Source organism: Penicillium angulare, assembly GCF_028827245.1.
Source record: "Penicillium angulare strain IBT 27051 chromosome Unknown utg000005l_segment0_segment0, whole genome shotgun sequence".
NCBI classification, from domain to species: domain Eukaryota; kingdom Fungi; phylum Ascomycota; class Eurotiomycetes; order Eurotiales; family Aspergillaceae; genus Penicillium; species Penicillium angulare.
Genome location: NW_026623164.1, coordinates 3,660,824 through 3,686,011, shown reverse-complemented (window position 1 = coordinate 3,686,011; position 25,188 = coordinate 3,660,824). Strand labels below are relative to the sequence as shown.

The following is a 25,188-nucleotide window of genomic DNA, read 5'->3' as shown; positions in this document are numbered from 1 at the left end:
ACCCACGTACGTAGTACATATTATGCATATGCATATATGCCCAACATAACCCGGGTGGAAATTCAGTTGATTTATATGTCACCGTGCCTTAGAACCAACATCGGAAGGCTTTTGGCATTTTATCTCGCTCCTCCCCCTTTGAGCCGCAAATAATGCGCTATGGCATGGACGCATACTTTCTACTGGGAGAACTCAGCTTTTACTGCGCCCCATTGAATTAGACTAGGGTCCACTTCTGGTATCGTAAAAACCTCCCTCCAACGATCTACTGACTGAAAGAGGATCGTTCGAAACTATAGCGTTAAATGCATCGCTAACAATCAGAACCGTGGAGTCAGGTGAGTCGTGACCCTGTCCACTGTAGGTCTAGTCTCCACGTTCTTCATATTTCTTACATCTCCTCAGTCAGCCCCTGTAAGACGAAACTTGCCCTGAACTTACTACAAATCATGGCTGAACCGCTCACAATAGTCGGAGGGATTGCATCTTTTGCCCAAATAATTGGCTTGCTAATAAAACCAACCGAGGTGGCTGCCAAGTTCTGTCAAACAGTGCATGATGCGCCAGCAGAGATCAAGCGTATCAACGAGAAGCTCATATGCCTCAAAGGAAGCCTCGGTGCCTTCCAAGGCCAACTTGTTGAAATTGATGGAGATGAAGATATTATACCCCGGGACATGCGCTCCACACTTCATCATGTCATTGAATCTGTCTACAATGATATACTCACTATAAGTGACAAGTGTGGAATTGCCTCATATTCGTCATCTACGAGTCTCCGATACCGTTTCAAATGGGTGTTACTTGACCAGCACCTCGTCCATAGCATGATGATACGGCTGCGAGATTCTGAAGACAAACTCACGTTCATGATACATCTACTGAGCATGTAGGTAATGTATAGCATTTGGGTCTATTCAGGGCAGAACTAACATATCTCCCATGATTCAGCCGTCTATCACTACTTTTATACACTTCTCAAAAAATATTGCCGAAAAAAGAAGCCACGACTCTTGTCAGAAAAGTACTTTTGCCTCAAGCAGAATTTTTGAATGTTCAGATTCAAACTAATGCCAGATTCAAACTAATTATTCCCAAACCCGCACTGTTGCCTAGATTGTTGGCGAGAAAATAGGTCCAGTTCAGCAATCAGTACTCACGCCCCAAAACCTGTGGCCGAAGCGGCTTAAAGTAATTGCCCTTGCTGACTTGAATTATGAAATATTTCGAAGGGTTTTCAAATTCCGAACCAACAATTGTTGACGGCCACGCTCAGGCGTAGGCTCATACATCAATGTTCGGCAGCCGGCAATATCGGGCTTAGAAATCGGCCGAAATCCATCGGGTTTCCGATAATCAATGCATTCGGTTGCGTCATGACGTTCTACCACCCGAAAGACGACTCATAAGTAGCCTTAAAAAAACACACACGCTGCTTTGGTACGAATTACATCCAAAATTGGGAGCTCTGAAAGAGATTATAGTAAATATCGACCTATCCTACGCGGCTACAATCATGCCCGAGACAATCAAGACCGTCAGCATCCCGAATATTGCGTGGAATACCGCTGCCGATATCCATTTTCCACCCAAATTTGAAGAGAAGAAGAAGTACCCCGCCGTCGTCTCTGCTCATCCGATCGGCTCCTGCAAGGAACAGACCTCGGGCAACATATATGGGAAGGCAATGGCAGAGGCAGGATTTGTGGTTGTCACCTTCGATGCGTCGTTCCAAGGCGCCTCAGGTGGTAATCCCCGATTTATCGAGGATCCGGAGTTCCGCGTTTCTGACTTCCGTTTTGTTGTCGACTACGTCCAGACACTTCCCTATGTCGACGCCGAGCGTATTGGCGTACTTGGCATTTGCGGAGGAGGTGGCTACGCCATCAATGCAGCCATGACCGATTACCGTTTCAAGTGTTGCGTCGGTATCACTCCTGTCAACTTTGGCCGGCTCTCCCGCGAAGCATTTGGTAACTTTGATCCTGTGGATTCATTGGAGAAGATGGCCAAACAAAGAAGCGTTGAGGCACAGGGTGGCAAACGTTCTGTCATTAACCTGCTACCTCCATCTGTCGAAGATGCCAAAAAAGCAACCACGGACATCGATGTTATCGAAGCTACCGAATACTACAAAACCACTCGCGGCCAGGCACCTAATGGCTGCACCAGCGGTCTCTTTTCTTTCAACAGCGCCGCACTCGCGTGGGATGCCTTCAATCATGCCGAAGTACTTATGACGAAGCCGTTCATGGCAGTCGTCGGTGACAGACCCGGTGGCTTCGGTGCTTACCGTGATGCCCAGGAGATATATGGACGAGCTGGCTCCAAGGAGAAGCGCATCGTCGTGCTACCAGGGGCTTCGCATTACATGCTTTATGATAAGCCCGAAGCAGTCAAGCCCGCATTAGACCAGGTCCTCCCCTTTCTTAAAGAGCACCTTGGTGAGGCTAGATAAATCGGGACCTCTGTAGTTCAAAACGGAATAAATGAACGAAATATAGCTAAATGGTAGAAAATGGAGCTTATGCCTATCCCAAATTTCAATACAACTTCTAGCATGCATTAGAACCCTGCACTCAACTAGGTCGCTGAATATTTATCAACTTAAGTGCTAGTTCAGAGGACTTCATTCATCTGTAAGGCTATCAGTTTGTTGCGAAACAAAACACAAACTGCTGTAAGTCCTCCAGGCCGTGCCAGGTAATATACGTCTACTGTAGTGGGATGACACGTTCTCCAAATGTGGGGGGAGCAAGATGCTGTCTTATAGTAAGTGCCAGCTTTTATACTAGGATGCTCACTGGATTCAGCTGAATTACTACCATCCTACATACCTCTTATATGCTATTTCTTTCAAACTGCTACGTGTGGCAAATTGAGATAGACGTCCATTTGGATGTGGCTTTTCTTGATGAATCGACTCATACGGCTTGCTCATGCTCCCATAGAACGTTAGCGTTTCCTTGTCCACTATGTATGCTCTTTAAATTCCATATGTGATGTATCTGATAGCAGTGTCCGGTATCAATGTATTCATTGGCTCCAAATTTCGGTCTCGATTTCAAACACCTCAATGTGACACTGTGATAACAACTTTTCCGAGGCATTGCCCAGAGTAGAGAAAATCGAAAGCCGCGGGTGATTCAGTGAAATCAAACGTTTTGCCTATTATCGGTTTCAAGGACACATGATTTTCCTCTAGAAAATGGCAGAGGTTCTCTTGGTCGATCTTCGAGCCAACTTGAATCGCCCTAGTAGTCATTTAGTTCCATTTGTCCAAGCTATTCAAAGCTGTATGTATTTTGGTACTCACTTCAATGTACCGACTTTCAAGAAAAGCTCCCCCAAAGGTTTTACAGAGTTGTCAAGTTGTAGTCCCCCCAGGAACCCAATCCAAGATATCTGACCGCGGGTAGACATGGAGGTGATACTCTTTTGCATACTCGTATCCCCAACAGTTTCGAGTACGGTGTCGACCCCTTTGCCATGGGTCAACTGAATGACCTTTTCTTCCCAATTTGGATATTCACGATAATTGACCGTGTCAACAACACCATCTGAAGCGAAGGCTGTAACGTCCTGTAGTTTTTTATTCGAAGATGATGTAATTATTGGACGAATGCCGGCGCCAAGACAGATCAACAATGCGAACAAACTGACGCCTCCAGTTCCTGCATACAATTTGAGGATTAGCTCCTTCAGGAATTTTATACCACCGGGAGAGATTTGGTCCTACCAAGCATTAGAGCACTCCTTTTGCTGTTGTCATTTTGGTTCTTATTCAAGGCATTCCAAGCTGTAGTGCCGGCGCACGTTATACACGAAGCCTAGAAATGGGTTAGGTATGGAGCTAACTGTATGTAGAGAAATAAATTTTATGCAGCATTGAATGCCAAACCAGGGAAACGAAAATAGAAATGATGGATAAAGTTAGTTAACATACCTCAGCCCAAGAAAGATGTTGTGGAATACGAACAAGCGCATTCTCATCGAACACTGCATACTGGCGAAGTACCCCATCGACGTTTCCGCCTAGTTGGGCAACCTTGTTTTCGGCATCTATGACATCGATATACCTCAAATCAAAAATCGGCGACACACGATCTCTCAATGATACTTTGCTGACAGCTGATCCTAAAGCAATTACCTTTCCAGCACAGTCAGATGCTGGAATCCCCTGATCTTTGACTGAAACCGGATATTGGCCGTGTAGCATGCCAACATCTCTATAGTTCAAAGAAACAGCATGGATACGAATCAGAACCTCGTTTGATCCAAGCGACGAAATGTACTCGAACGATGGAAGAATAGTCCCACTTTTCTCGCCTGGGGCACGTCGAAACGCCCTGTAGGAGTTCGGCACTGTCGTCTATTCGGAAGCAGGCATCCTTTCGTGCGTAAAGGATTGAAGATTCAGGATACTAAATTCGGCATATACATGAGACTGGCACCTTAAATAGATCTAAATAATCGTACTCATTTCTTTACCAAAGGCCAATTTGTCATGATTAATCATCAACTGCTTATAATTAACTATCGGAGGGTTGGGAATTTGTCTTGTGGCCGTCAAGCCGAAATCCGACGGGCTGTCGGCCGCACTGACTTTTCGGCCGATGATGCGACAAAACGAAAAACGAGTGCCGTCTACCGGGAGCTGTAACTAAATTCAACGTTGGCATGATGGTACTAGAATAGGAATGAGTGGTTCTCAATATGCAAAACTATATTGAACTACCTATGATGCTGAATCAAGGATCTAACGTGAGGTATTGCTAGTCCGCATTTGATGAGTCGCTCAATAACGCTTCCAAAACATTGACCAATTGCGAGCGCAGGCGGCACAGGGAATTAGAGCGTATGGAGGTTCATTTGTCATGACACGACTCATATTCCTTGAGTGACTAATTTGACATAAATGTTGTCGAGATGAAGGTTTTAACTCATTCACCTGTTGTTGCTCCGTGTTTGATTGAACCCATGTTTTGTGTCAATATAGTAGTCATCGTAGGAATGCCATCTTCTATCTTTTTCTGCGACTCATGATTTTTAGCTGTAATACATTTAATTTAATTTCAAATCTTGTTGCTCGTGGGCATATATGTGGATGGTTGTATTCCAGTCCCGAGAATGCAATTCTGAGTGACGAGTGGGCTTTCTAACCCCATTTGCTATGAACAACATTGGGATAGCGGAGATACTTAAAGTAGATGACTAGTCTGTACTAGCTACTTTGGAAGCCAACAATAAATTCATTTATAGATAAAGCTTGAAATTTATGCAGAAATTGAAAATTCGTAACCATCTTGATTTCTACCCACTTAAAAACACCATCTGCTCTGGGGCTTTTTCAAAGAACCTGGTTTCAATGGAAGTACAAAGAATCGACTGCTCATCCAGATGTGCCTATTTCCCGTCGGGCTGTTATGACCGCATCAATCATCACCTCACCTTTTTAAGCCAGATTCGTGTTCATGAAATCTGCAATATCCTTCACAGCAGGCCCCACATAGGCTTCGTTATCGTAGAAATCCATGTGCGCTCCTTTCGGCACAATAATCTTTTGAGTCGCACCGCCAATCATCTTATCCAACCTCTCCGTGTGCCACAAAGACCCAGCATCCGAGCCGGCGATGAGGAGGACAGGTTGTTTTAAGAAAACATCCGCCAGATGGAAAGCGTCAAATGTGAGAACGCGAGGGAAGCTAAGATACAGCATTTTGTTTGCAGCACGAGGGTGCTGTGCCCGCGGGGTCAAATAGTAGTCACTAGCTTCCCTCATGTCTCTCGGGGTTGTGTTGTCTGGCTGCGGTGGCACGTATGGTGCAGCGGCACGCTCAGCACCTCTAGCCTCAGCAGTAATCTGGGCTGCAGCTGCACGAAGCGAGTCAACATGCTTGGACGGATCCTCGTCCCCATTCCATCCAAGACGGGCGGATGCTCCAATATTCACCATGCTAACAGTGGCAACTGCCTTCAGTCGATGGTCCCCTTTAGCGGCGGCCACTGCATAGCCACCGCCAGCGCAGATACCCAGCACGCCGATCTTCTCTGAATCTACTGAGTCAAGATTTTGGAGGTAGTCGATGACAGCGTAAACATCGCTCACCCGCTCGTTAGGATCTTCGAGGAAATGAGGTTCCCCGCCACTCGCGCCTTGGAAGGCAGCATCATAAACGATTGTTGTAAAACCGGCATCAGCTAGCTTTTTCGCGTATGTCCCAGCGGTTTGTTCCTTGACACCGCCGCCAGGGTGGACAATAACAAGACCTGGAGTCTTGCCAGATTTCCCGGTAGGTTTAAAGAGCAAGCCTGCGAGACTAATAGAGTCTTTCTTGATCGAGACTTCGGACATTGCAAAAAAGGATTTCATTCAAGAGGAGAATATTTTGAATAGAAGTCGTTTGGCTAGGTATTGGAGGTTATGTTGTAATCAAGCGAATGCTATCCGGAAAGTTAAAATACGTTTCAGTTGCTGCTTTTATAATACTTGAACATTAATTTACTCCTGGCGTGGTATTGTACTTATGTCAGTCGTCGGCCGAAAATGAACCACCCGAAATGATTATCGGTCCAATAATGACGTCAAGATCATCGAATGGCAGATCTACCGTCGTTACATATACGTACCGTACTTATAATACTTAAGTGAATCACTATTGTAATTCTTTAGTAAGTTCTATAGAAAATTGAATTAACTCAATGGGGCATTATCGGAATGACAGAATGTTACCATCTGGCATCTATTGGTTTCCAGTAGGATTGGTCTGACAAAAACTTGATGTCACATGACATGACTATAGACGGAGGACGTCGTCAATCCGCTTCCTCCCTACGAGTCTAGTCTATCCGGCTTGTTATCACTCTTAGACCAGGACTTTTCTGACGCGTACAGTATACGCCTAGAGTGCCATCTCTGATTTGTCTTGGACGACGATATCATCAAAATCGAAGACATTGGCGACATGGAGCAGCGAAGAAGTAGATCGAGGTTTTTGATAGCCTTTGGGATGAAGAAAGATCAACCTGGCTGCGCGCCGAAGGTCGTGCCTAAAGCTTATTGTCCTCTATGATAGCACTCAACCAGGCAATCTAACTCCCGAATCATTGTAAAGTGTGTGGCCAGTGATAGAGTAATTTCCCAATCGCTAAATCCCGCAATATTGCCCATATTAGAAGTATCTCATCCTTTTGATAGATCGTTAAAGCATATCCGTCTTCGAAAAACCGCAAAAAGTTTTAAATGTTTGTGCTGATCTCAAATAGCCTGGCCTCAATTGTCATTTGGAGGGAACATGTTAGACTATTAGGTATGTCAATAGCCTCAGGTCTCTGTGGAATCCTCGGCTCCTGTTCAAGTCCATGACCTATACCCGTGCTAGTCACCACTTGAAAGATCCAATGTAGCTCTTCAAAGGATTCCATTGCCGAGTAGACCTTATTGCTTTTGTTATTTCTTTGTAGTTGACGCAGTCATTGATCGCCGGAGAAGCGTGTTTGTCTTCCGATTATTGCTGCAGGAAACCCGATCTGAAAAGTGCTGGCCCAATATCATGAACATGGGTATTAAATGGCCTCAATTCCGTGCTCATGTGGCAAGTTCTTCCTAAATTTCTTCATGTCACCACATTACCACAATTTACCGGAAGCTCCTTACTTTGATCATATCAGCCAGTAAGCCGAAACAATGTACTTCATTCGGCCGATCCGATAACCCCGTCCTTCGAATGTCAGCACATTCCTATCTCCGAATGTATCGATAAATCCGTGTTATAACGCAACATACCTCCTATTTTTGCCTATCAGCATATTCCAGTGTCTTCATATTGCGTTGAACACTGAACACACAAAGAAATCAAATATTGGGAGATGCTCGACTCAAGTACTGTCTGGTTCGGTATATACATTCCAATCCTTTCATGTTTCAATTTAGTCCGACAATAAATAGTCACTGGCTGTTCATCTGGTGTGGGCAGATCATTGGTCAGTACGGTTTACAAAGCTGGCCACCGGGTTGTTGCAACTGCTCGGAACGTGGACTCGCTCTCCTTCATACCTGACGAATCCAATATCTTGAAGCTCAAACTTAATGTCACATCAAGAACTGACATAACCAATGCTCTATCTGCAGCCTTAGAGAGATTTGGACGTGTTGATGTGGTCGTCAACAATGCAGGATACGCGGTCATGGGGGACACAGAATCTGTCCCCGAGTCGGACGCTCGGCTGCAGATGGAAACCCTATTTTGGGGTCCAGTATTCATCACTCAAGAAGCTGTTCGCATATTCCGCGAGACAAATCCCCCTCGCAAAGGGGGTACAATTATCCAGATCTCCTCCATTGGTGGATTGGTCACCTTCCCAGGCAGCGCATTTTACCATGCTAGGTAGGCTATGTCAGATCCCGGTCAGCGCAGACCAGATGAGACAATTTGGATACTAATATGAGGAACAGTAAGTTTGCGCTTGGTGGCTTCACTGAATCCTTTGCCAAAGAGATGAATCCGAGTGAATATTAATTTGATGGTAGTTGCGCCAGGAGGCATCCAGACTAGATTCGGGTCCAATGTCCAACCTGCTACTCGCCACCCTGATTACAATACACCCGCATCTCCATTGAACCAATTACTGTCGTATATGACCGATGCGGAAGTTCAAAAGACATTTGCGCATCCGGGTAGTTGCGCAAGGACCGTATTTGATGTCGTTGTTGGGCAACATCAACGGCCTTTGCCCCGCCGGCTATTGATTGGCGCAGAGACAATCCCTTTGGTGGAAGCAGATATCAAGAACACGGTGGATGAGATGCAATCTTGGAAGGCGGAGACCCAAAGATGCTCGGCGAAGAGCAATTAGGGGGAAACCATAGGGGAAACGATGTGAAGACTATTTACTTAGGTCAATAGTAATGCTGTAGAATATTATTATACCATGACTGTGTCTTCTAAAAATACCGACATTGCCAACCCTTATGACAATTTTTCCTGTGTGATAGCCAGAGTAAAGATATTCACATGCAGCAGAATATTGCCCAAGAGAAAAGACCTCGCCAACGATGCCTCAACGAAGTCTCTCCTCAAGAAACCGGAAAGCTCCCTGATTACACTTTGAACTGGTCTGTACTGGCTTATAGTGGGTATGTTGTCATCAAAATCCCCTGAAATATGCCGAAATAAAACAAGTCAACCCTCAATCAAAATTGATATTTTGACACAGATTTCCGGAATCCTGATCAGATAAATAGGGGTGAATCAGGTTCAACTGATCCAACCAATATGTCTGATTAAAGCTATTTGGAAAAGACTCCAAGATATGGGGCGAAGGACTGGGAGCAAAAGACGTGTTGAGATGAGAAAGCTCGGGCTGAGGATCAGGAAATGGATCGGAGCCTTGGAAGGCCAGATCCCGTATGATATTGTTGAGGCCATCACTGGCTGTGCCGTATGAGGTTGTTCTCGTTTGAGAACTATTGCTTGGTGATCCACAAACAGCCTTGAGCTTTTGATAGCAACGCTGGAGGACGTCTAGCCCTGCTTCAGCTGTTGGGCTGAAAGCTTTCATAATGGAAAGGCTTTCAATCGCTTGCTGGAGGCTGTGTTCAATCTTTTGTTTCACTTCGTGGTCCTGCGGAGGAAACAAGATTGTAATAATTGAAACGAGAAATGAAGCATCAATTGTATAGAAAGCAAGGCCGAATAGGCGATAGTGATGTCGTTTGGCTTGTGTGAAGGAGCGGTATTGGGAATCAAGCGTTTCAAGTGCTGCCTGCATAGCCGCTTTCCGGCTCTCTGAGTTAAATATAATATGTGGCCGATGTAATGTCATGAGGAATAGGTTCGCCATGACCTGCAGTTCTTGACGGAGCTGGGGGAGATACGGGCACTCCAAGTCCCAAGTAGTGTCTGAATTGTTCGACCGTAAGAAGGCGGGTAATTCATCCAATAATGATAATAGGCCCACATGGATCTTTCGGACAACAGAATAGTCTTTAGGGTGAGGACGATCTGCTTTGAGCGCTCGCATCTCATGCATCTTGCATGCAAGTGCGTACCGGAACAGAGGTGCAGAGACAGTTGCAATACCGCGATTATCTTCGGGGCGTATGACCATTGGTACCGCGGCGGAGGGATTCCTAGGTATATTACAATTCAATGGGGGCATGGCATCGCAGTCATCCATATGTATCGTTCGAGGGCGACCAAGAATCATAGCCATGAAACTGTGGGAGTCAGACAACAGAAACTAATACGGTATCTAAGGGCTTCTTCAACTGACCCATCCCAGACGAATAGATTGATCCATACACGCTTCTTATTCTCTTCGTACCAGAACAGACTCAGCGTCTGGTCAACATTGGTTTGATCTGATTGATGAACTTCATGTTGCCGGTGCAGTCCAAGTTCCTGGGCTTGTCTTGGAGGTACTATTAATAAGTTGATAACGAATTATAGGGTTCAAACCGACCTGATAGCATATCCAATCACATGCCAAGCTTCCGCGCCTCTACCGTAGTTTTTCAGCCACGAAGACCTGAGAAAATCCGCTTGTACTGCAGTGAGGGTAAACCCAGGTCTGCCCAAAAGCGATAACATCTCGTGACCCAGATCGCTATAGGTCTGTGAAGAGGTTATTTCCGCCTGTGACAACCCATCAAAGATATCATGATCAGGTGGTAGGAATTGCATGGCTAATGCGATAACCTGGAATAGTAGGGAAGGAAAGTATTGCAGTTCTGCTGTAAGTTCTGCGCTTTTCAGGTAGCTCACAGGCTCTGTTTGCTCTCCAAGCGGCCAGCGTGAAAATAGGTCATCGAAATAGAGTCGCTCGAGGATAAAGTAATGCCAGTTTACCTCCTCAAAGAAGAAATTGACTAGTGTTTCAGTCACAGTCCTCGGTGGCAGCTTCGCAATAAGCATTTGGACATCTTTGTTAGATAGAGGGATTTGATGGGTGCCATTGTAAGCGGCTGTAATTTCTTGATAATCGCCATTTCCGAGAACCTCTCTTGAGTCAGTAAGATGTTTAGACCCCTTGATAGTATATATACATACATCTTGCAAGCCCAAGAAAGCATTGTTGCCAGAAACCAATGAGTAACCTAGGTCAGCCGAAGCCTGAGGCCTTTCACCCGGGGGCTCGTGGACTTGCACCTGTTCGACTTCGGCTTGATCTGTGGAGGTTGACAATTCCGGCTCTTTTGCTCGCGCGGTCCTAGGGATAACGGTTATGCTTGTGGAGATGACGGCGATATTTGAAGGAAGTGGCAGTCCAGAAGATACGAAAACCAGACTAACTTACGGGATTGAACCATGGAAAATGCATTGTGTTGGGATGTTCCTTGATTGGCAATTGCTGCAGGGATGTTTACGATCACACTGAATGAATATCAGATGAGGCAGAGGTCTTTAAGCATCTGTAAGGTAGGGGCGGAACCTTTTGCTTCCTGCGATAACATTCCGAGCAAGACGTCACCACTCGTCTGCGTTTCAATCGTTGGTTATCGACAGAGGAAGGTCTGCTCATTGTTGATATCGATAGCTATGGAACCCTCGTGTACATGTACGTCGCTAAATTGATGGCGGCGTGGAACCAACGCAGGCCGGAAGTTGAACGATTACCTAATCCAAACCCGGCTAAACCCGAAACATCGTAGTAAATGCGATAACATACACTATCATATCCATCTAGTAATTGCATCTATTATTTCAGTGAACTTGACGTCCATTCGATATCAAGAGTTAATTGTGTTGCCCTGATTATCAGGCTGTGAATTAATTATCTGTTTCGTAGAAATCAATTGACTTGAGTAATGAGAATATTGAAGACGGCGAGCCACGTTTATTGCCTCCGGCCTAAATCCTTTTCAACCTGTTAGCGCAGGACTATCTGCCCTGGTAACGTATTCGGTAAGCGAGTGACGCATGTAAGCGAGTGACGCACCTACCATACATTATCTATTTTAAATGCATTTTCCTTAACCAAAACGCCATTAAATTAATTTAACTAGCTAGCTTCTCTATCTGGGCATGTTTCTCTTCTATGTCCTGGCTTCCTACATATTCCACATCCTCGCTGGCCCCGCGTAAGTGGCTGTAAACCCTCTGAAACCTACTCACAATAGGTATTGATACGGGCTACTTGGGCCTCAAATGGCTCCGCACGTAGCTCACGAACTTCTTGAACTAAGATATCGCCTTCATAAGCTATCTACCTAGTCGACCGAGTCCGCTTTTGCTTCTGCTTCTCATTGGCGGCGCATAATTCCTTGATTTCTTGCGCTTGTAGAATATAACTTTATATCTAGAGTTGGAAGCCTTTCACAAGCTGGTTTAATACACAATCTAACGGGCTAGGTAGACTATAAGACTATATATAAAGTAAAGCTTTAATCAATAAAGCCTATCGATATAGTTCTTTCTCTATATAGGGAGTTTTTGGTGTAAAATTTCAGCTTAATTCGCTACCCCGGCTCACTGGGGATATCGGGGTTCGAAAGCAAATATTAAGCTTTAAGAGTACTCAATCAAGTAAAAAAGGTATTAAACCGGCTGCCCTAAAGCTGTTTTTAATAGTATTAGGTTTAAAAGCCTCAATTCGGGCGTACAGATATACCTCAAGGAAATCAAGTTTATCAATATGGTTAATCCTGAGACGTATCTTTATTTCAATAAACTAACCGTATAAGTGCTTTAACACCGCAAAACAGCCAATATCGAAAGACTATAAAAGATATAACAAATATACGGGCATACAAATTAGTATAATATTGTTTTTTTCACAGATTTTGTCGAACCTCGGGGTTAAATAACTTCCGTAGCCGTCGAGTATCAAAAGTCGATACCGATCCTTTAACCGCAAAGAAGTCGACGGAATAAAGAGCTTTTCAAGCCAACGAAGACCGATTTCATCAGAAGTCCAGCCATTTGGGCTTACTTCGAATCACCAATTATCCAGAAGGTTATCAAACCAAGATTCAATAAAAACCTTACCTTTAAAAATCACACACAGAGGTAAGACCCAACCTAAAGTATTTATACATTTAATTATAGTCACCTACTCACGATTTCCAGGTTATAAAAGCAATCGCCGACCGTAGTATTCAGCCCTTATAATAACTTTCGCAGTCGCTGTTAATCCCATCGCGAAACCAGTCTCGTCAAAGTTATAAACGTCGTCGGGATCGATACCGTATTGAAGTATAATTTTTGGGTCTTCGCACTTCGCACGTTCGTAATTATAGCACCTCAAGAACCGGTTTAATAGTTCAGGATACCTTTTCACGAAGTTATAAACCCATTTTTCCCCAACTGTTTAAATAGGGGTTATTCCACAAGCCTTAAGAAGAATATTCGCAGTTTCTCGTACAGTAGTCAACCGGGGCGCTACTCCACGATCATCAAGCGATAGGATCCATTTTCGAAGCGTTTCCTCTTCGATTTCTGTCAATTTATATAAGTTAGCGCGTGAATTCGCACGGTTTTAAACACCGCGGAGGCGGCGGCGAAGTGTCAGCTCCGACATATTAAAACGACGTGCTGCTTCACGAACAGCGCTGATTTCTTAGTTCTTTATAGCCTGAATAGCTAATAAGATCCTACCCTCTTGCTCGATTGAGTTTCTCGAGGTTTGGAGGCGAATTAGTGGCATAATAGGTGGTCGAATTAATTAAGTGCTAATTCATAGACGCGTTTTGGGCGGGGTGCGTCACTCGCTTACATGCGTCACTCGCTTACCGAATACGTTAGACACTAAACAATAGTTAGTCAACACCAGGTATAGATAAGTAACTAACTCGTGTAAACCCTTTAATGAAAAAATGCTACTCACATTTAGCGAACTTGTCTTCCACTCCACCAAGTTCAGGATCTGCAATCTGAATGGTGAAATTATCAACGTCGAACTTGTCTAGGTTCCGGACGATCTTGAAATATAACCATAATCTCTCTACGGGGATTGTCATGAAGAAAATTTAGCGGGATAGTCGGACGTTACATTTATCCTCATCAATTAGACGCGAGTTCTTGAGGAACATGTCAATCCTGCATCTTAGCGGGACCATAAGACTGGCTTGATGGATGTCGTTCCAAAAGGTCTTTCGAATTGCCTCTGTATATCAAAATATGAATGTGATGAAAATTGAATGAATATTGCTGTTGACATACCTCGCTTTAAAAGAGAATAGACTTGAGCAATAGGCGCTTCTTTTTCCTCGCTTTGCAATAGCGCCATTGCAAGTTTTGCAGCAACAAATAATGACATGTGCATGTTAGGGGATATTATACTTGGCGAGAGATAATGGATTTTGCAAGCTGTAGAACCACCGAGATCACGTACAATCTTTTCCAGTATCGTTAAATATAAACGACGCTCACTGAATAGATCGCTTAGAAGATATTTCATGCCAGGAGTGTCGTCGTTAAGATAACTCTCTATGCTTGTTTTGAGCGAGTTGTGTGAATGATAGACAATTGAGGTAGTCATATCCCCTATCTCCAATCCTATTTCTTTTCTTCAACGCAGATCTCGTGCAAAGACAGATCGACAGCCAAGGCGGTGCGGTTGCTTTCGTGGATGATTTTACTGCGTGGGTGACCGGACCAACCGCGCAGAGTAACCGGGAAGGAATCGAAGCAATTATCCATGAAGCGCTCGACTGGACTGGGAAAGGAGAAGCGGGGCGACCTTTGAAGCCGAGAAGATAGCTATCATGTACTTTGCGCTAAAGACGCGTAAATCGGATCATGACCCGTTTACTATCAAGGGATAGACGGTTATACCTAAGGATCACGTTAAGATCCTGGGTCTGTTGATGGACACAAGACTTAAATACAAAGAATATATTGCGAGGGCTGCATCTAAGGGCCTAGAGGCAGCGATAGAGCTTTAGTGACTTCGAGTTCTCTCCCCAGCAACAGTATGGCAGTTATTTATATCAACGGTAGTACCGGTTGTATACTATACCTCTAATATCTAGATGCACATATGTAAGGATAAGGCAATAGGACTAATTAATCGAGTCCAAAGAGTTAGAGCACAAGCCATTGTAAGGATATTCCTTATAATTGTAACTAGCGTAGTAGAAGCGGAGGTCTATATTACTACTGCACAATACCAATTCCGGAGACGGGCTGTAAAGTTATAGATAGATATATATACCCTATCTGAAACTAACCCTCTCCGCAAGGGTATAGACCGAATCAGAAACTTTAGACAATATTATCGCTTACTATTGTATTATATAGTAGACGCGCTTAAGCACGTCAATCTAGAGATACTAGAAATAATCAACCTGTTCATATTGGTCATATAGGATAAACGCGTGCAGGCTAATGTTGATAGACAAGATAAGCTTTAGACTGAAGAGGGTGGATTAATATAGATCACGGTTAGTAGCTTAGTATAGAATAAGCTAATAGGATTTGAAGTTATAATAGAGAAATAGCCTCCTCAAAATCGGAAAATAAAGCACAAAATATTTTCTATTACATTGGGCGTAAGAGTAGAGTAAAACCTATTCTCTACAGAGCTAGTAGCTATAGTATATATATTAAGAACAATAATAGGAATTAAAGACTATAAACTCAAAGTACTTATAAGCAATAAGGCTGCGGCTCTTATACTTAGGAACCCTTAATAACAATCTAGATAGGAGTTTATTTATTAGATATACAAGATAATAAGGAGGCTATGAAGAGATAGGAACCAGATCAAGTTCCTCTAGGTCCATAATAGTAGAGACAATAAGCTATTAGGTCTAGCTAAAGAATAGGCTAGAGCAGCAATATAAGAAGATACTCTTCCATAAAAATACTGTACATTCCGAGAATAAAGTCAATAATATTAAATATTATACAGTTCTAAGTAGTCCCTAGCAATAAGCTACTAGAGAATATAGGAAGATATATAAAACGAGTAGATACCGCACTACTAGGCAAATATATCCAGTAGTTATATAATCACCTAATATAAAAAGAAGCAAGTATACTAGTCTATATCTGAACTAGTATAGCTAGACTTAATAAATATCTCAATCAAATTAATATAGTAGAGATAGATCAATACAATTACAGACAAGCAAGAGAGACTATAGAGCACTTTGTCTTCCGTTGTCGGAAGTAGACTACACACCAGACAGAAATATCAAAATACACCTAGACTTACTGAGGAAATATATCCTTCTTCCTGGGCGGAAAGCAGCCTTCTAATTATCAGAAGTAGACGCCGAACCTAGAGATAGTACAGGCCTCTGTACGTTTCGCCATTGCGACGGGCCGACTCGAGGCCACTTGAAAATACCGACTAACAAAAGTCCCACCCCCTTCTTCCGACCCTACTCACCCACCACCTCGTGCTACAAACGGTAGACGCGCTTCAACTGCCGAAGATGGGATGTCGAACACTTAGAGAAGCGCCTTCAAGCCCGCCTACTAACCCTTTTACTAACCCACGAGAAACAACACTGCTTTCTGGAAATGTGATATGTTATAAGGCTTTATGTATGGGCTTTCAGGAGACACAGCATAAAAAGATGGACATGTACAGTAGATCAGTGATAGTTGCCCTTTCGGCTCAGCTGCCGGGCGTTAATGAGTTGTTTGTTTGTACCTTCCCCGTAAAGGCTCGGTCCGCCGATGGATGAGACGGTCCACCCCACTAGGATGGAGATCATGCGGTCGCTTACCGGAGGAGCAATACAATTCTGATCATTTGCATTTGAACGAACCACTCGTGTCTATACCTTCCTTCGCTGCACCCTCTGAGTCAAGAGTGGGGTAGAATCTATCCTCCGGGTCCGAAGGGTTAGTTCAGCCCTCAGAAAACAAATGGGGTCCCCTGTTTGGCCCTCTCGCTCTTCATTAGGTGGCTGTGTACTCGTGCTAAGGGGCCGAGTGTTTCAAATGGATGAGGGAGACCTAATCATGTTCTACTGTAGTTCAGCTGAGAGGGTGGTCGCGCGACGCTGGGTGATTCGCACTTGCTTTCACCCTGCTCTCACCCTGTCTATTACGAACTCATCCTATACCAACCACACCGGTCGCATGATCTTAAAGCGGCGCTCACTAAACTGGAGTAATTGATTGATTATATATGTAAGTATATGGATCAGTGACAAGATAACTAAATACATACGACCACAGGGTGTGGAGAACAGGGCTTCCCGTCCGCTCAGCCGTACTTAAGCCACATGAATTCGCATAGTCAATACTTTCTAGAGCCTTGCTATACTAGAGTGGCGACGGAAGTTACGTTAGGTGAGTGCGGGTGATATGGGTGAGAAGTTTACAGACTGGAGGATGTAGTTGAGAATGGGGTGAGAATGGGGTGAGAATGATCATCTAGGGGGTGATCGGCCCCACCAGCTCTCGAATCTTCCTCTCTGGAGAAATATATAGACTAATACCCTAGGGCCCTCGAATTGTTCCTCCAGAAACTTTTTACCACTTAAAATATGGCACGTGCTAGGTCACGTGGATTTACACGCAAGTACCAGGAAAAGAAAGAGTCCGAAGCCAACGTCATCTCCTACCTAGAACTTGCCCCCGCTATATTAAATATATACGAAGATGTGAGATATATTTGGACTATATGAGTTTTTTACGAGCTTTATTTAAAACTTTTGACCGTCTAAATGATTTAAGTAGAGACTTCCACGTGATGAACTAATATGTGACTTTTCCAACTTAGAAGATACACCTTATCAAATACCCTAGTAACTTAAAAGAAGTTGCGGAGTATTATACTATAACACGGAAATGAATGCCTTCCTACTTGAAAATCTGGACCTTGAGACAGGGCAATGTGCCGCCGCGCACAATTTTTGAGCTTTTTAGATCAGTCCCAAAATTTGCGATTATCATAAGGGAATGATGATTTGCAAAAGAATCGTCCCGGAGACCCCCGCCCGACGGGCTCTTCGACCTATAAAACCTCATTAGATAGTCTTTCTCTTCTTCAGGACATCCCATTGTTGTAGGACCGCCGAGATCCTGACGACACGCTCATTTTGCGGAAGTAATTCCAAGGTCCTTTGTCGCGGATGTCATGCAAACCTCATCTCTCCCAATACATACGTGAAATAAGCTGACGCTCATTACCCTTATGGCACGCTCTCCACTCTTACATTACGCCACCTCAGTCCTTTTATTTAGAAGCCAGCCTGATCGAGCGATATAGTCATTGTTCATCGCATCATGGGCATTTAGATAATCAATATGAGAATAACATATACAGTATGAAAGTCGAAACAGCAGAGAATGCGGTAATTATCATGGAACGAACGAGTTTAACTACCAACCTACGTTTAGGTCCGGCGTTTTCCACACCAGCAATATTCGAGAACTAGATGTACTCGCTGGAATGGGATTGGCGGGGTTTCCGGTTGTTTTAGTTAAGAAGTAATAGTAAGTCTAAGAAAGCTGTCATTTCTGAGTTTAAATGTCTTACTGGGAGGACAAAATCCTATTGAGCTATAGTTAATCCTAATCTGGGATCTATAATTGACATTACTAATTGAGATCGATGTTATGGGTTCCATGATTGATGTAACGAACCGATGCCGAGTTGATGCCAGTGTCGAGGTTGCGGGATCACATGACCACAACCCGTCCCTTCTCCTGTATGATAACGCGTGGGAGCCTACCTCCCCTCTTTCCTTTTTCCTCATCTTTGATACTTTAGTTAAATCGTATGAAAGTTCTTCTGTTTTCTGATTCTTACAATTGATATGTTTTAGTTATATTTTGCACACCTCGCTTAAAACGATGTTGTTTAACTCCTGGCTACAAGAGGGACAAATAGGTAAATACTTATGTTATTATAATCAGGTGTTACGACGCTAAGAGGGGGCGGTTAACCCACATTAAGCCTGAGGTAGGATCTTTGTGGGGCCAGATTAGTTTTTTTTCTATGAACGGTTCGACCCGAGCCAGACGGTCATCAGTTCAGGTAAGCTTCTCCAGACGTTGTGAAAAATGCATCAAATTGTCTTCTGAAAAGTATACTATTGTCCGCCAGTGCAAATTACACATCTTGTTGTCATTTGGTTGTGATTGTGAATGAGCTAGTATAGGATACCTCAATTTTTGCTGCGACCATTTTTTGAGGACCTGTAGGAAGAGCGCATTCAATAGGTCGCGAGCCGCATACCCCAGATCTTTCGCCCTCATATCTTTTCGCTTGCTCTCCGGACAGATGGGTGAGCAAGGTGAGCAGATGGATTCGCCCCTGCTAGTTCAATACACAATCTATTACTATGGGTATATTTACGCTTGTATCAAATTACTGCTAAGACACGGGTCAAGGGTAGAGTAACTGCAATAAGTATAGTAAGTTCCGAAAAAGGGTTCGAGAAAGAATCTCTGTGTGCAAGTGGTGAAAATGATTTCGGTCCTCCCTGTATGTATTATGAACAGGGATGAGGTCTGTGGAGCGAAACATAGTCTCCTAGTCTGGTCGCTGATCTCCCTATATCGCTCCTTCACGAAAGAGGCGTATAATATAGCTAGCTTACTATTATATTGATACCCAGTGAAGAGTCAATATTGGAAATCATTTTACAGGTGACTCAGCGAGCGGGGGAATTTTTGCTCCACATATCCTCAATCTATATTTTCCTGTGAACGTGCGCGCATTCTCCGTTACTACCATGGCGACAGACCCTTGAATCATAACGTAAACATGTTCACCCAGCCACCGGGTTTACCTATGCCATCATTCACAGAGCTAAACCAACTGCGGAATGAGCAAAAGCGTCATCAGCTTCCCAGATTGACCGTAGCACTTGGCACTCACATCTGCATCTGACCCCACTTTTGGTGTATATTAAGGGTCAGTATGTATGCAGGCATATGGGGTATATTAGGGCGAAGCTCTAACCCGAGAGAAGTTAGCATTTTTTCAAAGTTCTGCAGAACCGGGACTTGCAGCATAATCCGGTGCAGTGACGGAATGGCGACACCCTGGTGTTTTAACTCCGCAATTCCCCCATACGCGTTACCATATTGGGATGCCGTACTCCGCAATATGCCTCGAATTGGTGCGGGGACTTCTCTAGCCCCGGATGCAAAAGATTTACTATGTCTGTGGGCGTGGACCCCGTAAGAAGCGTATCCGGGACGCCGACATCCTGAGCTCCGCTCGTCCATTGTGGCGTTGAGTATACTGTCCATAATTTTGGTTACAGCGCATTTCAACTAGTCCACTACTTGAAGAACAAAATTTAGTCCTCCACGAGTGGCCATCGCTGCGAGCCTTTTAAATAGCACGATGCTCTCCCCATGAAGAAACCCCAGATCTGTTGATCAGCCTTCACAAACCCTCTCAGGCATTATCAAAGTCCTGGTGCAGACCTCAAGTTCACCATCTACTAAACTCACAATGAAGTTCTATTTGGCTACTCCACTCATCCTAGGGGTTGCCGCGGCGCAAGCTGCCACATGGGCGCAGTGCGGTGGCAGAGGGTATACAGGCGTCACAACTTGTACGTCCGGCTACACGTGTGTCGTTGTCAATGAGTGGTACTCTCAGTGCCAGTCTGGTGGCAGTGGATCAAGAACAACTTTACCATCTACGACATTCAAGACATCTTCCACTACATCTTCCAGTGTCAGTCCTACCCTGAGCACGGGAACGGTTCACTATCTTGGCCGCGTCAACCCGGCGACCAAGGAGCTGACATGGCCAGGTACTGGTGTAGCCTTCACTTTTACTGGAACGTCCGCCAGCATAGGCTTGTCATCAGTTACTGGCACCAACAGCGTTGACTTGATCATCGATGGTGGCGCGCCGACAGTCATCTCCAATGTTGCTGGAACTTCAATTTCCACGCCCGCCGGACTGAGCCAAGGAACCCACACTGTCGAGCTCCGGAAACGCTCAGAGGCCCTCTTTGGCACGATCGTGATTGGCGATATTACTACAGATGGAACTCTAGGAGCGTATACCGTCCTTGCCAAGAAGATCGAGGTGATCGGCGATTCCATTACTGTTGGGTATGGCCTCGATGGCACTTACCCTTGCACCAACACGGCTGCTGTCGAAGACAACCCCAAGACATATGCGTCCCTGGCGGCGGATTCGCTGGGAGCCGACTATAGTGTCGTGGCCTGGAGTGGCAAGGGGCTGGTGCGTAACACTGCTACTGGCACAACCGACACGAGCCCTCTCATGTCGGAGCTCTATACTCGCTATGGCGCCAACGATGCCGACAACAGCTACACTTTCCCGTCAGACTGGACGCCGGATGCTGTGGTCATCAATCTCGGCACGAATGATTTTAGTTATCTCGGTTATGACGCCTCGGGACAGTCGTACAACGCGCGCTCGCCCATCGACGCTACCACCTACACCAACGGGATGGTCGACTTTGTCCACAGTATACAGGAGCATTATCCTAACGCCAAGTTCTTCCTGCTCACTTCTCCCATGTTGAGTGACTACTTTCCAACGACGGCAGACGCTCAACATACCACCCAGAAGACTGCGCTCCAGTCTGCTGTTTCGCAGCTCGGGTCCAATGCCTACCTAGTTGATTGGCCCACGCAGGGCTCAGATGTTGGCTGTGACTATCACCCCAACGCTTACACGCACGCTGCGGAGGCGGCTGTTCTTGCCTCCGCGATCAGCTCAGCGCTGGGCTGGTGATGATAGAACTTCGGAGCAGAAGACCCATATGGAACTTGTAGTGTGGTACTTTCCTACAAGAAGGTTTTATTTAACCCAGAATGCATACATTGTGAAGTCCGACTGAAATGCTTGATGACATTGCTGATGTATTTACCTACCTGGCGTCTGAAAGAACAATATGATTCTCGATCAGTGATTGGAGCTCGTTAAAAGTAAAACTTGATCCGATAATAAGTCTCCACTGCTATGCTCTTGGGAAGATTGTAGTATAACACACCCCCAAGCGCGGCATGAGCGAGGACCCCTGCTGACTCCATATCTATCCACCGTCATTGAATTAGTCTGTCATCGCATCATATCTCTGAATAGCCGCATTGCTCCCATAGAACAGCTTGGAGAAGTTAACGAGGACGACATGCACCATGCCGTAGAATTCGTATGGCAATACCCCAGTGTACTTCAACGATTATGGCTGGAATCGAACAAAGCGGTTGTTGCGTAGGTACGAAGATCGAGATCATTATCGTCCTGGGATATGCGTGAAGACCCTACTAGTTTCGATATACCGAAGAAAAAAGAAGTGCACACCTCGTGCATATCCCTGGCCTAACCCAGTAGGGGTAGTGGTCAGAGATCTTAAGAGTCATACATCCCAGCCCCTCCGTGACAGAAAGGGGAAGGGATTAATTACATTGCGCTTGCAGGGGATTGCCCGGGGAAAGATCCATGCTCGTGCTTGATTATGCAGGCCGGCAATTCCGAGGACATACTTCAGTCTAGTAGAGAATAGCGACGATGGAGGAAAATGCAGGACCAGTGCAGGAGTGAGTATCAGTGGACCACTAATGCGGGGTAGGATCACAGGCAAGGATTGGCTGGGCACTGGAGGCTTCTGGTTCGACAGACTCACCGTTGGCCCATGCTCTCTTGTATCCGGAAAACAAAAAAAGAATCCCCGTGCCATTTTCGGCGTAGCTGGGACACTCCAGCACGATCGCACCCTTAAAACTCGCCCCGTCAGGGGTCTCCGACGAATCGCACGAGAGGAGAGCGTTGGTGCCGGATCAAGGGAAGTCTGATCTGAGGAATGCGATTCAAGGACGAGAGATCACCCTGGTCAGGCTCAGTCTAGAGGCTGCTCACCGCGGTTTTGTTTGAGCCCTTCCCTAGATACGCCGCCAAAAGCTTACCGGAGAAGGTCCAAGGAACGGTTGGAACCATCCGAGAGTCGGAGGGAGACGAATAAATACGTAATCCACAATCAAAATCTCCTGCCCCAGCCCTGCACGAATGTGTACCCATCAAGCCGAAATGCATGTTCCAGGCAGATCTGCCGTTGTGACTGCAAAGGGTATCGCTTCACTCCCTGCGTTTGACAGTTTTCACAAGCGATCGAAACCGAAGAGTGCGACGACCATTCCCGCTTCTCATTCCCACCTGTGAACACACAATCAAGCTTTTTTTTTTAATTCATCTGTCGCATGCCTGGAAATCCTCAATGTTTCACACTTTCGAGCTTTGCCGGTCGAACTGCCCACCGGAGCCATCGGAGGAGGATGGGAAACCACAAAATACGGCGTTTCTATTTGACCGTCGCGCCTGCGAAGAATGTTGTCGCCGCAAATCTCGCTGTGATCGCTTGCAGCCTTACGGATCGTGTGTATACTACAAGAAGCCGCATCTCTGCCGGTATAGGGAGAAAAAAACTGTCCTCGCGGTACGCATAATCCACCCTTCACTCGGATTCCCGGTACGGCGGGGTCGCACAGGAAGCTATTGGGAATCTGAGATATCCTGTAATTCTAACGCCCAAAGTATCACAGAAAGCTATCCGTAGTCGGCCTGCAATATCGGGATGTCCCAAAACGCCTTTTCCTATCTGTACAGCTCGAGTCGCTCGTTCACTTTACCCGCGAACAGCTGATGAATATCTTGCTTTTCGATCAAAGAGACGGCTCAAACACAATATCCAGTCTTTCGTCGGACACAGCTTCCACATTACACGCGTCTATGGAACTTGAAAGCGATACATATGGCGAAGAGTGCTGCCTTGAAACACTGGAAACAGTTCCCGTTCAACTAGAGCCGGATCGCGAAGTACAGCAAGATCTCACGCATGGTGTCTCCGATGATGTCAATTCTCTTTCCCCGGTGGCGCAGTCCTCTTGCTACCTAGGCGTCTCATTAATCAATGCTGTGATTAAAGTGATGATATTGATAGATCCAAGCGCCATCTCCTATCAAGCCTCACTCCCTAGTGCCAAAAGTCAATCTGGCCTCGAATCACAGCTGCTACTCGGTACCGATTATCGTGATTATGACCGTGAAAATCACAGACCATTGGCATCGACTTTGAATGCGCCCTCTACCAGAATAGTCCAGGAAGTCGCCCCTCTCACTTTTCACGCCGGACTGAAGTTGATCGACGCATTCTTTACAAACATCTAGCCACTAGTCACCATTTTAGACGAGGTCCAGTTTCGAGCAATGTACCAGTCTGGCAACCGACACGACGATCGTTAGACAGCTCTTTTGAATACAGTGCTTGCATTGGGGAGTATTGCAATACGTCCGGCAGGCGACTATTCTCATAGCATCTATTACCAACGTGCACAGGCAGTTCTTGGCCTTGAATACTTCGGTCAGCGGCACGTGGAGTCTATACAAACATTGGGACACATAGCGGGTTACTATCTGCATTTGTGAGCCAGCTTAATCTAGCATACTCCCTCATGGGCATTGCTATTCGAATAGTAGGCGCATTAGGCCTGCACAAGGAACCGTTTGGCTTATCCGGGTCGTCTGCTGACCTGAGGCGCCGTGTATGGTGGTCCCTGTTCTGTATGGACACATTCAGCTGCATGACCCTCGGCCGACCGACATTTGGAAGGTGTAGGCCCTCCATTAACGTTAAACTACCTTCGCTGTGCGGAAATGACGTGAGTCAGGTCTCATAAATCTCCCGGTCACATTGGTGCAATATCGTGCTAACTGCTGATCTTGCACTTGCGCAGAGGTCTCTCGCCACGGTGAGTCTGGTGGAGAGTACTCGATTTTGTATTATTGCAACTCAGATACAAGAGGCTCTTGCTACCTCCCCGCGAATCCGGCACGATCAAGTGGCCGAGCTGGACAAGAAGCATGTTGACTGGTACGAGCAGTTACCATTACTCCTATCCACTCCACAGGAAGCCACCACTGCCGCCATCTCTACAATTCAGACAAACATTCAATGGCGGTACTTGAACTCTCGCATGCTTCTATATCGATCTGCCTTACTGGATTACGCAATGCGCCTAACACCTTTTTCAACGTTGCCTCCAGAAAGGCGCCACGTAATATCACAATGCCGTCTGATTGCCAGGGAAAGTATTGTATACATTGCGGAAAACAGCATTTCTAGCCTTACCGCGGCATGGGGGAGCTCATGGTTCATGTTTCAAGCAGTTTTGGTCCCATTTATCTATACTTTATATAAAACTTTAAAAGATATAACTACTAACCAGTCTAAGTTCTAAGTATACTAACACTTATTTTTAAAGTAATCTAGTAAGAGTTCATTAT

The 25,188-nt window shown here is 45.3% G+C and overlaps 10 protein-coding genes across 10 annotated transcripts; 7 read left to right on the top strand and 3 right to left on the bottom strand.

Annotated features, from left to right (window-relative positions):
* Positions 1-449: 449 nt before the first annotated feature.
* Positions 450-893, top strand: N7478_008742 (uncharacterized protein; the record flags this gene model as incomplete). The annotated part of the gene is made up of 1 exon (XM_056924956.1): positions 450-893. One exon carries the CDS (start codon positions 450-452, stop codon positions 891-893), a length of 444 nt encoding a protein of 147 aa, XP_056777682.1.
* Positions 894-1,516: 623 nt separating this feature from the next.
* Positions 1,517-2,458, top strand: N7478_008741 (alpha/beta hydrolase; the record flags this gene model as incomplete). The annotated part of the gene is made up of 1 exon (XM_056924955.1): positions 1,517-2,458. The coding sequence occupies one exon, from the start codon at positions 1,517-1,519 to the stop codon at positions 2,456-2,458; it is 942 nt and encodes a 313-aa protein (XP_056777681.1).
* A 615-nt stretch (positions 2,459-3,073) lies between these two features.
* Positions 3,074-4,219, bottom strand: N7478_008740 (zinc-dependent alcohol dehydrogenase family protein; the record flags this gene model as incomplete). Its single annotated transcript, XM_056924954.1, has 3 exons — positions 3,074-3,254; positions 3,317-3,735; positions 3,947-4,219. The coding sequence occupies 3 exons, from the start codon at positions 4,217-4,219 to the stop codon at positions 3,074-3,076; spliced, it is 873 nt and encodes a 290-aa protein (XP_056777680.1).
* A 1,236-nt stretch (positions 4,220-5,455) lies between these two features.
* Positions 5,456-6,355, bottom strand: N7478_008739 (alpha/beta hydrolase; the record flags this gene model as incomplete). Its single annotated transcript, XM_056924953.1, has 1 exon — positions 5,456-6,355. One exon carries the CDS (start codon positions 6,353-6,355, stop codon positions 5,456-5,458), a length of 900 nt encoding a protein of 299 aa, XP_056777679.1.
* A 1,514-nt stretch (positions 6,356-7,869) lies between these two features.
* Positions 7,870-8,519, top strand: N7478_008738 (uncharacterized protein; the record flags this gene model as incomplete). Its single annotated transcript, XM_056924952.1, has 3 exons — positions 7,870-7,897; positions 7,949-8,387; positions 8,456-8,519. The coding sequence occupies 3 exons, from the start codon at positions 7,870-7,872 to the stop codon at positions 8,517-8,519; spliced, it is 531 nt and encodes a 176-aa protein (XP_056777678.1).
* A 670-nt stretch (positions 8,520-9,189) lies between these two features.
* N7478_008737 (fungal specific transcription factor domain-containing protein) lies at positions 9,190-10,916 on the bottom strand (the record flags this gene model as incomplete). Its single annotated transcript, XM_056924951.1, has 3 exons — positions 9,190-10,219; positions 10,276-10,413; positions 10,465-10,916. The coding sequence occupies 3 exons, from the start codon at positions 10,914-10,916 to the stop codon at positions 9,190-9,192; spliced, it is 1,620 nt and encodes a 539-aa protein (XP_056777677.1).
* A 9,460-nt stretch (positions 10,917-20,376) lies between these two features.
* N7478_008736 (uncharacterized protein) lies at positions 20,377-21,642 on the top strand (the record flags this gene model as incomplete). The annotated part of the gene is made up of 1 exon (XM_056924950.1): positions 20,377-21,642. One exon carries the CDS (start codon positions 20,377-20,379, stop codon positions 21,640-21,642), a length of 1,266 nt encoding a protein of 421 aa, XP_056777676.1.
* Positions 21,643-22,419: 777 nt separating this feature from the next.
* N7478_008735 (uncharacterized protein) lies at positions 22,420-22,703 on the top strand (the record flags this gene model as incomplete). Its single annotated transcript, XM_056924949.1, has 2 exons — positions 22,420-22,448; positions 22,481-22,703. The coding sequence occupies 2 exons, from the start codon at positions 22,420-22,422 to the stop codon at positions 22,701-22,703; spliced, it is 252 nt and encodes an 83-aa protein (XP_056777675.1).
* A 419-nt stretch (positions 22,704-23,122) lies between these two features.
* On the top strand, positions 23,123-24,072 carry N7478_008734 (Zn(II)2Cys6 transcription factor domain-containing protein; the record flags this gene model as incomplete). Its single annotated transcript, XM_056924948.1, has 2 exons — positions 23,123-23,374; positions 23,440-24,072. The coding sequence occupies 2 exons, from the start codon at positions 23,123-23,125 to the stop codon at positions 24,070-24,072; spliced, it is 885 nt and encodes a 294-aa protein (XP_056777674.1).
* A 284-nt stretch (positions 24,073-24,356) lies between these two features.
* Positions 24,357-25,142, top strand: N7478_008733 (fungal specific transcription factor domain-containing protein; the record flags this gene model as incomplete). Its single annotated transcript, XM_056924947.1, has 2 exons — positions 24,357-24,563; positions 24,699-25,142. The coding sequence occupies 2 exons, from the start codon at positions 24,357-24,359 to the stop codon at positions 25,140-25,142; spliced, it is 651 nt and encodes a 216-aa protein (XP_056777673.1).
* Between the last annotated feature and the right edge of the window lie 46 nt (positions 25,143-25,188).